This window comes from Corvus kubaryi, unplaced genomic scaffold (assembly GCF_017639235.1).
Source record: "Corvus kubaryi isolate FWS band 111438036 unplaced genomic scaffold, C.kubaryi_AGA036_p1.0 37300, whole genome shotgun sequence".
NCBI lineage: Eukaryota > Metazoa > Chordata > Aves > Passeriformes > Corvidae > Corvus > Corvus kubaryi.
This window is the reverse complement of record NW_024581093.1, coordinates 5,430,611-5,443,281: the sequence shown is the minus strand read 5'-3', so window position 1 is coordinate 5,443,281 and position 12,671 is coordinate 5,430,611. Positions and strand designations below refer to the sequence as shown.

At 51.1% G+C, this 12,671-nt stretch overlaps 1 protein-coding gene across 6 annotated transcripts in view; it reads right to left on the bottom strand.

The window, feature by feature from the left end:
• CPNE2 (copine 2) overlaps positions 1 to 12,671 on the bottom strand; it is a 44,875-nt gene that overhangs the window by 6,438 nt on the left and 25,766 nt on the right. For all 6 annotated transcript variants that reach the window (XM_042027222.1, XM_042027226.1, XM_042027224.1 and 3 more), the window contains exons 6-12: positions 11,692 to 11,775; positions 8,511 to 8,600; positions 8,181 to 8,279; positions 7,295 to 7,381; positions 7,057 to 7,116; positions 4,177 to 4,310; positions 3,467 to 3,521 (exon numbers count right to left, since the gene is read on the bottom strand). In XM_042027222.1, coding sequence (XP_041883156.1) covers positions 3,467 to 3,521; positions 4,177 to 4,310; positions 7,057 to 7,116; positions 7,295 to 7,381; positions 8,181 to 8,279; positions 8,511 to 8,600; positions 11,692 to 11,775 — 609 coding nt within the window. The remainder of the gene's footprint in view (positions 1 to 3,466; positions 3,522 to 4,176; positions 4,311 to 7,056; positions 7,117 to 7,294; positions 7,382 to 8,180; positions 8,280 to 8,510; positions 8,601 to 11,691; positions 11,776 to 12,671) is intronic.

The window sequence follows — 12,671 nt, the reverse complement described above, 5'->3', positions numbered from 1 at the left end:
GCTGAGGGAGAGGGTCTTGTGGGACACTGGCAAGAGCAGACAGCCCTCACACCTTGATCCCTGGCCTGATGCACTGGACAGCAGTTGCTTTGAACCTGTCTCTGCCAGCAAAGGCAGCGCAGCAGCCCAGCTGCAAGAAAGGGCTCCTGGCTGCCAGTATGAACCTTTCCAGTGCTGGTGTGGGTCAAGAGCCTGCTTGTGGAACAGCCACCACATGTGTGGGGTTAGGCATTCCTCACCCTGCTCCCAGCAATTTAGGCACTCTAAGAAGCAAACAAATTCTCAGGAGCATCAAGGATGTGCAACTGCCTCTTCCAGCACCTCTGAAAGTTGAAGGGGTGATTTGGGCTTTCAGGCCACCAGCTCAAGGACTCTGAAACAAAAAGGTCCCACCCTCTTCATGCCAGCATTACAAAACAAGAATATTGTCTCTCTCTCAGAAGGGTGGAGGTTTGCTGAGCTTTTCAGCAAGGGAATTGCTTGGGGACACGCATATTCCCAATGCTGGCAAAACGAGTGTCCTCCAAAGCGCCGTCTGAAGCCAGAGTCCTCCCAAGGCTGCAAATGCACCATGCGTCTGATTCAGACTTTCCAATTATGCTGGGCATTGTGTCAGAAGCAGCAGAAACTGTTTTTACAAGAGGCTGTAGGGTGGGAAATAGCAACCAAACAGAAGTAAAGTCAACCAAAAGTCTTCCCTGTGCTGCAAAGCTGATGGGCTGCCTGACTGGCCACAGCCTGCTCAGGTCTCTCCGGGCCTGCAGAGCACAACCAGGAACACTCACAGCCACCAGGTTAGAGACAAGCTGAATGCACAACTGTGTTTTGCGAACACCCCTTCTCACAGAAGCCTTGATTTTGGGCAATATACCCAAATTCAGCTGATTTGTGGTTGTAATGGGCTTGCTTCCTTTTTTTTTAAGAAGATATTCAAAATTCTGCCGCAAGTATTTATAGACAAGGCAGGCAGAAATATTTCCATGTTTTGCACTGCAAAAGAGGGGTTTATCTTTCTTTTAAGAAGCAATGAAATGGTTTGAAGCTGCGTTCCTCACTGTCTACAGAGCAGAACCCCTACGTGGCAGAAATGTTGCAAAACCTCCTCTGGAGTTCATGAATTTTACATATATATATATATATATATAAATATATATCTATCTCACTTTCTCTATATATGTATCTGCTAAAAAATCAACAGGAGGGCTTCAAAATAACAAAAAATTTAAAAGAAAGGATGTCATTCTCTATTCAGCTTGTACTTTGAAAACAGTTTCTGTGGAGTCCAGTTAAATGTACATGGAGCACCTACAGGTATCCCATTCCCCAGAAACTCACAGGGAGAAACTTTTGAACCACCCCAAAGGGTACGACCAACCTCACAGAGGGTTCTCTGGCATCCCCCCAAGGAATCCCACCCCTGCCATGACTCAGTTTCCCTATATATAAAAGGCAAAAGGATGGGGGTTGCACATCGGTGAAGCCACCAGCTTCCTTTGGCTGATCCCATCTCCCAAATCCAGGTGACCGGTGTGGCTCCGACATAAAGAATCCTCCTCTCTGCTGCTGCCTTGCCTTTGCTCAGCCCCCAGAAACCACAACCCATCTGCTCCCCTCTCCTGTTCCCTGCTAGGAAACCACTCGAGCCTCTCTACAGAGCTGTTACACGGCAAGATGTTCTTTGACATTTCCAACGCGACTTTTGTGTGCAAAACATCTTGCTCCGATGGGTGCCTGAGAAGCGTTGGGGGAGCCATGGCAACGGGAGCACAAAGCACCATTTATACCTCTGTATCTCTTGGCAATCTTTACTTGGGTCTGTGGGTCCCTGCTCTCTGTCCACTGTCACAGGTTTTCACAAAGAGCTGCTGCTTTGGCTTTGAAATTACCCAACAGGCCTTGATAGCCAAAAAATCTTTTAATGAGTGAGTGGAGCCAGTGATGCTCAGAGAGAGCTGGGGTGAGATGAAGCCCCAGGCTGGAGTGGTGCAGGGAGATGCACCAGGGATGGCCCCACTGAAAACACAAGACAACTGATGAGTCATGGGCGACCTGCAGGCATGGGCCAAGCACCTGGGGAGGGAGAAGCTGCTCCCCACTGGGGTTTACTTAGGCTTAGAAATCATTCTGGGCAAAAACAAGGAGTTTTTTTCTGGTAGCTTTTACAGAGCATCTCCAGGCCCACAGGAGGCTGCAGGAGGCACGTGCAGAGCCCTCAGCCAGCATCCTCAACCCAGTATCCACCTCCAGTCTTGTCAGAAGGGCTGTTTCCAACCCAGCAATGCCTTTCCTGTGGGCACTGACTCACACACATGGGCAGCAGAACGGGATGCTCACCATGATGATCCCGAGCTGCTGTGCTCTTTCCATCCCTACTGCATTTGCCATTCCCATTCTTCTCCCCAAGTAATAAATCCCTGGCAGCAGCTGGCTCTTAGACCTCGGAAGCTGCCTACCTAGATTTTCCCAACAAAAGGGATAAAGTGACAGACCAGAGACATTTGCAGGCCAAGGAGGATGAATCAGCCCCAAACTGCACATGGAGGGATCTCCTTCTGTGGCTGGCAAACAGCAAGAGCTCCCACTTGAGTCATATGAATTCTGGCTGCTGGGAGAGCAGAGAAAAGCACAAAGCCGGAGCGGGCAGGACATCCCCAGCCACGAGGGCTGGCAGTGATGAGCTTCCCAGCCCAGTTCCCAGCTGCTCATGACTTATGTGCCCCGCTGTGCTCAGCCTAGAGCACAGCTCCCCTCCCACAGAACACAAAGGGCTCGCTGAGATTCAACCCCAGCCTGAAGCTGGGAACGCCTCAAAACCAGTGAGCAGAAAGAAAATGCACATGAAGGGCGTGAGCAAAGAGCGGCCAAAAGACCCAGCCAGTAATTAATGATGGTGGTGTCCCAGCACATTGTCTCAGCCATGAGAAGATGCTCCCCATCTGCCAGCCAGGCTGCAGGAACGGCCCCATTGCCCGCCCTCCAGATGAGCAGGATGCACAGCTCAGCCCTTGCAGGACCAGTGTCTAATCCTGACCAAAGATCAAGGTGGGTTTTTGGGAAAGCTCCTCTGCTTCAGTCCTTGCAGGCTCTGCCTGTGCAACATCACATCAAGGCTCCTCTGCTCCCAGCCCCCTTCCAGACTTAGCTGCCGTCTGACACATTCATCCAGAGGCCTTTTCCCTTCCCCAGAATTGTTCTTGCCTTCTGCCAGGAAAATGAATCAATGCCTGGCTCTGCCCATTAATGCCAGGGAGCTGCTGCTTTCATGCCAGTGCAGAATGAAGGAATGGGCTGCTTATGCCCCATCCTTGCCTTGCTGCCCACCCACACTGACACATCTCACCGGCTGAGGCTCCACATCTGCCTATTCCCCCTCTCACCAGCAGCTTTTCCCTGACCAAGCCCTGGCAGTTCTGCTCCTGCCCAGGCAATATCAGGACAAACCCATCTCAAACACTCAGCACTTCACCTTCCAGTCTGGCGGGAGCTGGGCGCCGAATCCCAGAGCAGGAAACATCTTGTCTCTAAAGAGAAGGAGGAAAACATATGGGTGTACTGACACACACAAGGCAGGCTTGCACAGCTTCTCCCAAAACATACAGTGCTTTTAAATGGGAGCTGAACAGAGAGAATAGATATCCCCCCCTGAATTTGATCTTTAGAGGAAAAAAGAGTCCAGCTTTGCTCTGTTTCCCTTAGAGACCAGGAGCATCCTCTTGCCCAAACACAGGCGTCCCTTGCAGGCATGTAACCCTGGAGATTTTAAAAAATAAACAATCCATTTTGGTCACAAAAGCCATCACAGTGAGAGCAAAATACGTCTGTTTTGTTTTCTCTATCAGTGTCTGAGATGATGTTTTTCTGATCTTCTCTCCACTCCACTGGATGCCTGAAGAATGAGGCAATCTGGGGTCACAGTAAACAGTAAACAACAGCAAGCTGAGGGCACCTGCCCCCAGAAGATGATGCTCCACCTCTGCTAACAATCCACAGCAGCAATGGGGGGAGAGGAGAAAGCCTGTCTCAACCCTCTCCTCCTGCACCCCAATGTTTATGGTAAATAACATCCTTAAGGTATTACTTAGCCCTGCATCAAGGCAGATGCATCCCAGAAGCCTCTTGGCAAGCCAGGGAAACATCTGCAAATCAGGGGTAGTGGCAGAAGGGCACAGTGCTTACGAGTCATAGTCCTGGATGATCTGGCCGACAGCCCAGATGGCCGACAAGTACTCGTTTGTCCCCAAGGGGTTGATGTAGTGCAAAGAGGAGGGTTCTTGGGGGTTCCCGTTGGAAGCTGTGAAGTCAATCCCAACCTGGAGGACAAGAGAGATGCATAAACCCATCCTCTGTCAGCAAATGCCACCAGAGACCTGGCCACCAAGCCTTCACTGCTGTGAGGCCCACACACAGTTCCCTCAAACCCCAAACCTCAAGTTTTTGAAAAAGTTTAACAAAATCCATTTCTGCACCTTCCCTGCAAAAAGCTGATTAAATACTACCTTAGGCAAAGTCATTCACTCTTACAGCTCCACTTTTCATCAATGAGCATCACATAAGGTGTCCCCAGGCAGCCCCTACTCCTGGAGCAAGCCATCACCACCTCCAGCTCAGGACTCTCGCTGCCCATCTCCCAGGAACTGAGCAGCCCCATGGCACCAAGGCAGCCAGGGCCATCTGGGTATTTGGATCTCAAGGTCTTTGACCAAAGAATAACAACCCTGAGCAGATCTTTCCCTGTAGGCAGGAACATCTGCTCTTCACCAGGCTTCCCCAGAGACCAATATATGCTGAGCTCTCAGGGGACTCTGTCAGGAAGGCACTCCTTTTCCTCCCTCCTCAATGAGGCTTTCTATTTAAAGGCATTTGTAGAAATGCCTCAGACCCAGATAAATCTGGTCAGAAGAGGCGAGATGCTGAGCCACCCAATTTGATATGACTGGGAAGGAAGAGTTGGGAAGAGGCAAACCCAAAATAACTCCACTGGCTAAATTGAGCTCAGGGATTCTGAGGGAGATTTTGCTCCATATCCATCATGGAAGAGGGCAAATGGCAGTTTGCCTGAGAAGGGACCTTGGCCTGGCTGGGATAAGAAGACATCACAGCCCAGGACGTGCCACCACCTTGGAGCAGGCTGGCTGGTAAAACAGGCATGTCAGGATTACTGAGCTCCCTGCGGGCTCTGTGGCTCACAGGCAGGAGCACACAGACACAGGGATGGCTCCAGTAACATTAAGCTGATGGCACGGAGTTGAGAAGGGTCCTTGCGTAGAGTTCCACAGAAAGCAGTTTATTGCTACAACCTGTGAAGGGTTCTAGAGGCAAATGACCCTGAGCATGTCACAGCTCGAGCTCAAGTACAGGGGTGTGGCTAACACCAGGAGCCAACCGGGCAATCAAACTGGGGTGCATTACCATAACCAAACACGGCATCCTGGGAGAGGCTCCTTTCCCTCACCATAACCACTAAGTCTTTGGCACCAGAGGCTGTCTTACCAAGAGCTCTCTCTGTCTCTTGTACCACAGGTCAATTGGCCGCCACATGGCAGGACAAGGGAACACGTTTTTAAACTGGAAGAGGCTGGGTTTGGATTGGAGGTAAGGGAGAAATGTTGCACGATGAGGGTGGTGAGGCACAAGTTGCCCAGAGAAGCTGTGGCTGCCCCATCCCTGGAAGTGTCCAAGAGCAGGTTGGATGAAGCTCTGGGCAACCTGGTCTAATGGAAGTTGTCCCTGCCCATGGCAGGGGGGTGGAACGAGATGATCTTTGAAGGTCCCTTCCAACCCAAACCACCCTATGGTTCCACGAAGACCCAACTTCTTCATCAAACAACTGTACGGCCTCACCAAACCTGTGGTTCACTTCTGTAATGCCCCTGCACCCAGCTCTGGCCAAGCCACCATGGCCAGAGAGCAAGAGGGAAACTGAGACACAGGGTGGGGGCTCAGTGGAGTCAGCCAGGCAGGGGCCCTGCTCATGCAAGCAATGTCATCAAGAGCAGGACTCGGGCAATGGGTCTGAGAGGGACACAGCTGGTCTGCTTCCAACGCTAGGCATGTGACTGGGTCCAAAACTCTCTTCTCTGTGACTTCAGCCCTTCTCTCCCCTCCCCCTCCCTCGGTGGGGAGGACACCAGTGGCCTTTCCAAATTGCAGGGGGTGTGTGCAGCATCCTCCTTCCAGCTCAGGTGTTTCTGCAGTGGTGCACCCTTCGGAAACACACCCTTTGGACCAAAGATGCCTTGGGAGGAGGAGGAGCCCTCCAATAACCAGCAGATCTTTAGATGGGGGGAAGATTTCTACATTCAAACCTAATTCACGCAAGAGCTCTGTACTACCAATAAATTCACTGATTTTCTCTTCTATTCACTCTCCAGCACCAAGACCAAAGCACACATAGGCAGAACAGCACACAAAAAGCTCTCCCAATCATTGCTGTTCCTATGGCAACTCTTCCTCCTCCTCCTACTCTTCCCCCATCATGTTTTCAGATAAAACAACAAAATACAAACTGAACTAACTGCGAGTGCCTGCGGCTCTCTGGATACTGCACGAGAAAAGTTTGCAGAAATTGAGAACCCCAGTTCTGCATTGTGGTGATTTCACTCAGGATTGTCATGTTCTTGCTTATTTACTCCTGATAAGCTGTGGTCCAGCTTGAAAGAAGGTGGAAATGTCAGTAAAAACACAGAAAACCATCTCTTTAACATCCCAAAGCCTCTCATCTGGGTTCAGAATAAGGAGAGATTCCATAAAAAACCATGGGTGGTTAAAGCCTGAAGTGGGGAGAGAAGTTGGTGACATTTTGTGAAGGGTCAGAAGGTCTTTTTGAACATCTGGCCTTCAGCCAAAGTCCAGCCAGCGCCCTCCATGCTACTGGATGTACCTGAGCATCCCCAGAATCCCCAAACCCACATGGTTTAACAGCAAAACGGGCAGCTCCTCACTGTCATGAGAAGTCACCCCAAGCTGGTGCCGAATCTCACACAGAACCTCCCTCCCCAGTTCTGCCTATTACACAGCTGTTACTATCACTGGGCAAGGAGAAGCAAAAGTCCTTACGGTAAACATCAGTTGGCAGCCTCCCAGGATGTAGTCCAGGAAGGAGAAATCTCTGGTTATCTGAAAGAAAAAACAAAAAACCAGTGTTTCAGCAACTGTCATCATTGTCATCATTATTCAGGCTATGCAGGGCCTGTCCTTGGAAACATAAGGGAGGCAGAGGCAGAAGGGATGGGGGAGCTCTGAAAGACCCAAGCTCAGTCACGAGCTGAAGGAAATACGTCAGTGACATACTCACTTTGCAGGACTTGACAATGATGATCCCAGAGTTCTTGTAATTCTTTTTCTTCTTTTGCTTTTTGGGGTTAATGCACTCTAGCTCGAGCTGTAACACATAAGACAGATCCTGGTGTGAGAGCAGTGCTGGGCTGTGCCATGTGGCTGCAGATACCACCAGCAGCATGTCCTGGGCATACCCTCCCTCCAGTGCTGAAAGAGAAGATTTTATTGCCCGGCTATAGGTTGCAAATCCAGAGGAAAAACGGGCTCAGTGTCTGCCTCTGGCACCCCCATCTTGTGCAGTCCTAGACAGGGCACTTTCATGCCTCAGTTTGCCCAGAGAGGAAACTCAATGCACCATACACGGTGTTTTACACGCCCCTGTGCCTCAGCCAAGATCTGCTGGTTTGCAATCCTAGTGAAGGCAGCAGTGCAAAGCCCTGCTATCCAGGGGCCTTCACAACACACCTTCAGGCAGGAGGCATCTGCCAAGGACCTTGGCCAGCACTTCTGGGGAAAATGGGGACACCTTTGGCACAAAACTGGTGTGGAGCTGCATAGGACCTGCACTCCTGGGAACCAGGCTGCCCCTGCTGCAGATGCAGCCCCACCAGCAAGTCACACCTCCCCTTCTGGCCCCCCAAACCACAGGGCACCCCAAATAATGGGTGCTGCTTCAGACATCCCAGCAGAGCCTGATTTTCAGCAAAGTCTGCCTTAGCTCTCTCTAGCTCAGATGTTTTAACTACAACCATAGCCGGGGTCACTCATGGTGCGGGTGAAAGGAGAAAGGAATCTGGACTTGGCTTCTTCTCAGCACAGGTTGAAGGTGCAAGTACCAAAGTCTGTCACCAACCCCGAGGAGCCTCTTCCCCATTCTTCCCCAAAAGCATGTCAGCACTTACTGGAGAGGCATCTTGGGCTTCACACAACCTGGCCACTGAGGTCTGGAACTCCCCGATGAAGTCGTGTCCCCCATCACTGTCATAGTCGTAACACACCACCTGGGGTGGAAGGAGCACAAACCAGCCTCAGACACAGGAACTATCTCCTGCAAGGAAACATGCTGAAGTCCCCAACCTCTCCTGCTGGAGACCCCAAACAAGGTGTTTTTTGTTGTTTTGGACATTTGTTGCTTTGGGTTTTTTTAATGAGCCATTCATGGGGGTTTAGATGTTTAACAGTCAGTCCCAGAGGCTGATCCCCACAATACAAGCCAGAGGGCTGCCCCTTACCTTTATCAGCTTCTCCATATCTCCATCACACAGTGACACCAAAGGCACAGTGAACGGCTTCCAGACAGGGTCCAGTGTGTATTTGATCACCTGGGGGTGTGAGCAGAGGGATGCTGTTACAATGGGCACATCCACAGGTAGAGATCAGGACAAAGCAGGGACACACCTCCAAAAGTGACCCTGAACCAGGTTCTCAGTGGGACAGGCCAGGCAAGGCAAGCCTGTCTCAGCCCTCTCCTGCCTCCGTAACTGAGACACAGCAGCTTCCCCTCCTCAGGCTGCAGAACGTGTGAGTTAAACCAGGTTTGTTTTCGTTGCATTGGGTGATTTATCCACCTCTGGGAGCAATTAAACGAAACTGCCTGAGAGAACAGCTGTGCCACCCTGGGCAGCATGGCACAGCCATGCCCAGAGTACAGCCTTGCCCAGAGCACAGGCACAGCCACTCACCCCACAACTCCCAGGCCAGCAGCTACTATTTATGCCCTCTGCATCCCACTGCTTGCCCCCTACTCATTGCTTACAGCCCCCGAGCACCCAAACACAGCCTGAATCCATGTGGGGTCTGACCACCACGAAGATGGAGCAGCAAGATGCTGCAACCAGCTCTGGAAAGCCAAAACAGCCCTGGGCACATTAAGCTCTCTTGTCTCATCTGTGTAACATCTGCTGCCTGAGCTGGAGAAATATTAATTGATGCTTTTTGACATTTCCTGAGAGAATGCATTCACTCAGTAGAAACCTAAGCAAACTCGAGCGGGCTCCAGGCACACGCTGCGTACATCGGAGGTGCCTGCGGGGCAGGCAAAGATCCTCTTTCACAAAAGGTGTGGTGCTCACAGAGAGAGAGAGTCACATGGATATTAAGAAAGTCAGGCATAAGCAGCAAATTAACCCTTCTCTGTTCAAGGCAAACATGGGGGATATCTGGCATGGAGGACCTTGGATCTTTGCAGCTGGAACAGTCACAGCACAGAGCAGCGAGGAAGAGATTCATGGCTGCTGCTGCGGGCAAACAGCTGCACAGGACCTGGAATGGGCATCTTGTCTGACAGCCAGGCTCTTACTGAGAGCAGGGGAAACCTGCAGGAACAGTTTAGTTGAATTTGTAAACACCTCCTCCAGGAGTGTGGAAGAGCAGGGGGAGCCCACACACCCCAGGATGCTGCCCACAGGCTGCCAGGTCACCAGGGAGGGTGGGGAAGGATCCAGTATCTCCAGCTGAGCATTCACACTTGTGCTTAGATAACAGGCTGCAATAGTGCACTAATCCTGCCCTGTCAGACCTGCCCTGTTCGTTGTGGCAGGAGAAATGCCAGCATCAGACTGAGCGCTGGTTATATTCCTGCACCGAAAGCTGCAAGAATGGAGAACTTTATTTCTTTGCATCCAGCCTAGTAACACAAAGATGGTCACAGAATCATAGAATGGTTTGGGTTAGAAGGAACCTTAAAGATAATCCAGCTCCAAACCCCTGCCATGGGCAGGGACACCTTCCACTAGACCAGGTTGCTCCGAGCTCTGTTTCAACCTGGCCTTGAACACTTCCAGGGATGGGTCACCTAACGTGGGATTCCTCCCAGGGCAGCTGGATGCATTTGGGGCTGGTAAGGTGCAGGCTGTTGGAGCATCCATTACTTGAAAGAAAACTTGGCTAGACCTTGATCCAGTGAGACAGGACAGTGGAGGAACTGGGCAGCAACTCAGAGGAAACACCAGTACAGACATCTGCTCCCCAGAAACCTGACATGCTTATGGAGATCCCAGCAATGGCTGGTGCACAGTCACCTTCCCAAATCCCACGCCTCTTCCAGGAGGTAGGACTGGAGGCCACTGCAAATCCCCACATCTGAGAAACACGTCTTGTTGAGTCAAAGCCCAGCTACCCACACTGAATCATGAGGAAAAAGCCAAGCAAGGTCCCAGCCTGTTCCCACAGAAATACAGGAGAAATCCTAAGGTTGATATGAACTAAATATGCACAGAAAGGTGTGTGGGAAAGCACCGAAAAATAAACAGCAGAGCTGGGGTTGTAAGGATGGCCTGTACTGGTACCACAGGACACAAGGTGTTACCCACACCCTGGTGCTCATGTGCATGTGGGTGTATGAGTGAAGGAAAACCTCATGGACTTCACACAGATGTGGTAAAACCGAACATATGGAGAGACTTTGTAAATAAACACCACTTTCTCCTTCCACCTCAGCTCACCCTGTGTTTTGTTACAGCAGTTTCCTGTGATGGTACAATAGGCTCCTTAACCAGGCCTTGAGGGGGCAAGAAAAGGGATGGAAAAAGAAGGGTGTAAGATGGGGTGGAATGGAGCTCTCTTCCTCTGCCATGGAGGCTGCTGTGAGTTCCCCCTGCCAGTGATTCCCCTCCTCTCTCTGCCAGCTGGCCCGAACTACGTGCAAACTAAAAAAGCCTTGAAACAAGCTTTGAGGAGAAGAAAATAAGCAGTTGAAAAGTACTTATTAGTCCATTGTTAAAGCAGAAGCCAGTCTGTTTCTCCCTGCCCGTGCTGTGCCTGGTATTTCTAACATCACTGGCTTTAGCAGCTCGAGATTGTAACCAGAGGGAGCTCGGATCAAAATATCACAGCAGGTATAAATGAGGGAGAGGAGGGCTCAGCCAGCCCTGATCAGATCCACCAAGACCTGGGATCTCTGCCTCCTTGGCTGTGGCTCTGGCTCAATGAGACATGAGGCCAAGTGCTCATGCACTGAAACTGGAGGTGCCTGAACACCCAGCTTAGGGGAAGGTGTGGCAAAAGCTCATTTTAACCTTTCCCCACCTCACACCACCTCTCTCCACCATCTCCCCAGGTCACAGCTCATCCTGATACTCCAGCAAGTGGAGGGAGAGTGGTCCACGGCTCAGTCTAAGCCCAGGATGAGCCTAGAGATTATCTTGGGCTTCAAGACCATCTCCCTGTCTGCATGCTAGATACAGCAGTGAACAGTACAGAAAAGATCTCAAGACTTTGCTGGCCTCAGTGAATCTTCATCTGCTGGAGTCCAGCAGCCTCAGCTGGACACCTGGAAGAGAGCTGTAAGGTTTTGAAATTCCTGGATCCCCACCTGCTCTACAGGCAGTGGATAACACCATGAAGGGCAAGAGAAGCTGATGTGAGGATGGAGGATGGGGGTGTCTGAGCAGCTCAGGTTGGAGTTTTGCTCACCTCTGTTCTATGAACCAGCATCCACTTCCCATCATCACCTGGTTTATGAAACTCCAAGAAGGGATCTGACTTCCCAAAAAGGTCCTGGAGGGAGAAGAACAGGATGGGTTACATGGTGCTCTGCAAGCAGCAGAGGTCCAAGAGAGATGTTACCCTGGCAGTGCCAGCCCTGCAGACATTCTCCTGTCCTCATGGGGCCGGGTCAGGCACACTGGCAAACAGGCAGCACCCATGGCCAGCATCCTGCCCACCTCCCCATCCTGGTTGTGTGAATCCCCTTGATTTCCCCACCACATTTTTGGGTGTGTTGGCACCCCAGCACGTGCCTGTACCCGACAAGCTCTCTGGACACAGATGCCACGGAAAACAACCCCAGCTGGGAGGCAGCTGCGTTTGGGCTTGGAAAAACATCCACAGCTTCAAAGGAGAAACAGAATTATGAAGTGTCTTAGGGGAGGAAGGAAAAAAAATCCACCCTCCTACACACAGCAGTACAGCATAAGCAGAGGAAATCTTTAAGGAGCGAGCTGCCCTGGTGTTGACAGAGATCATGTAACACCCTCTGAGATACGCAGCCCTGAGTCAGTGTGTGCTGCCTCTCCTGCCAGCATCTCCTCAGATAATCCCCCGACAAAGGGCTGCTGCTTTATGAGGAATATGTACACATACACACACGCCCCTGCTGGGAATCAGCACGGGGGCTGCTTCGGCACCTGCAGCCCGGGGAAGCAGGAGGCGCTGGTGGCACTGACAGGGAAACTCCAGCTTGTCTAGGCAGAACTTCATTCCCATTCAGAAAAAACCAAGAAGTTGCTAACAAGAAACCAAGTCCCAAATATTCCAGACAATCTATTGAGAGCTCAAGTTATTTCAGTTGGGTATTCCTCCTAGAGGGAGATGGGTGTCTGAGTCCTTCAAAGAGCTGGAGGAGCTCTCTGTGGGTTTGAACAGGAGCTTTTTGGGCTTCTGAGTGATGCAGT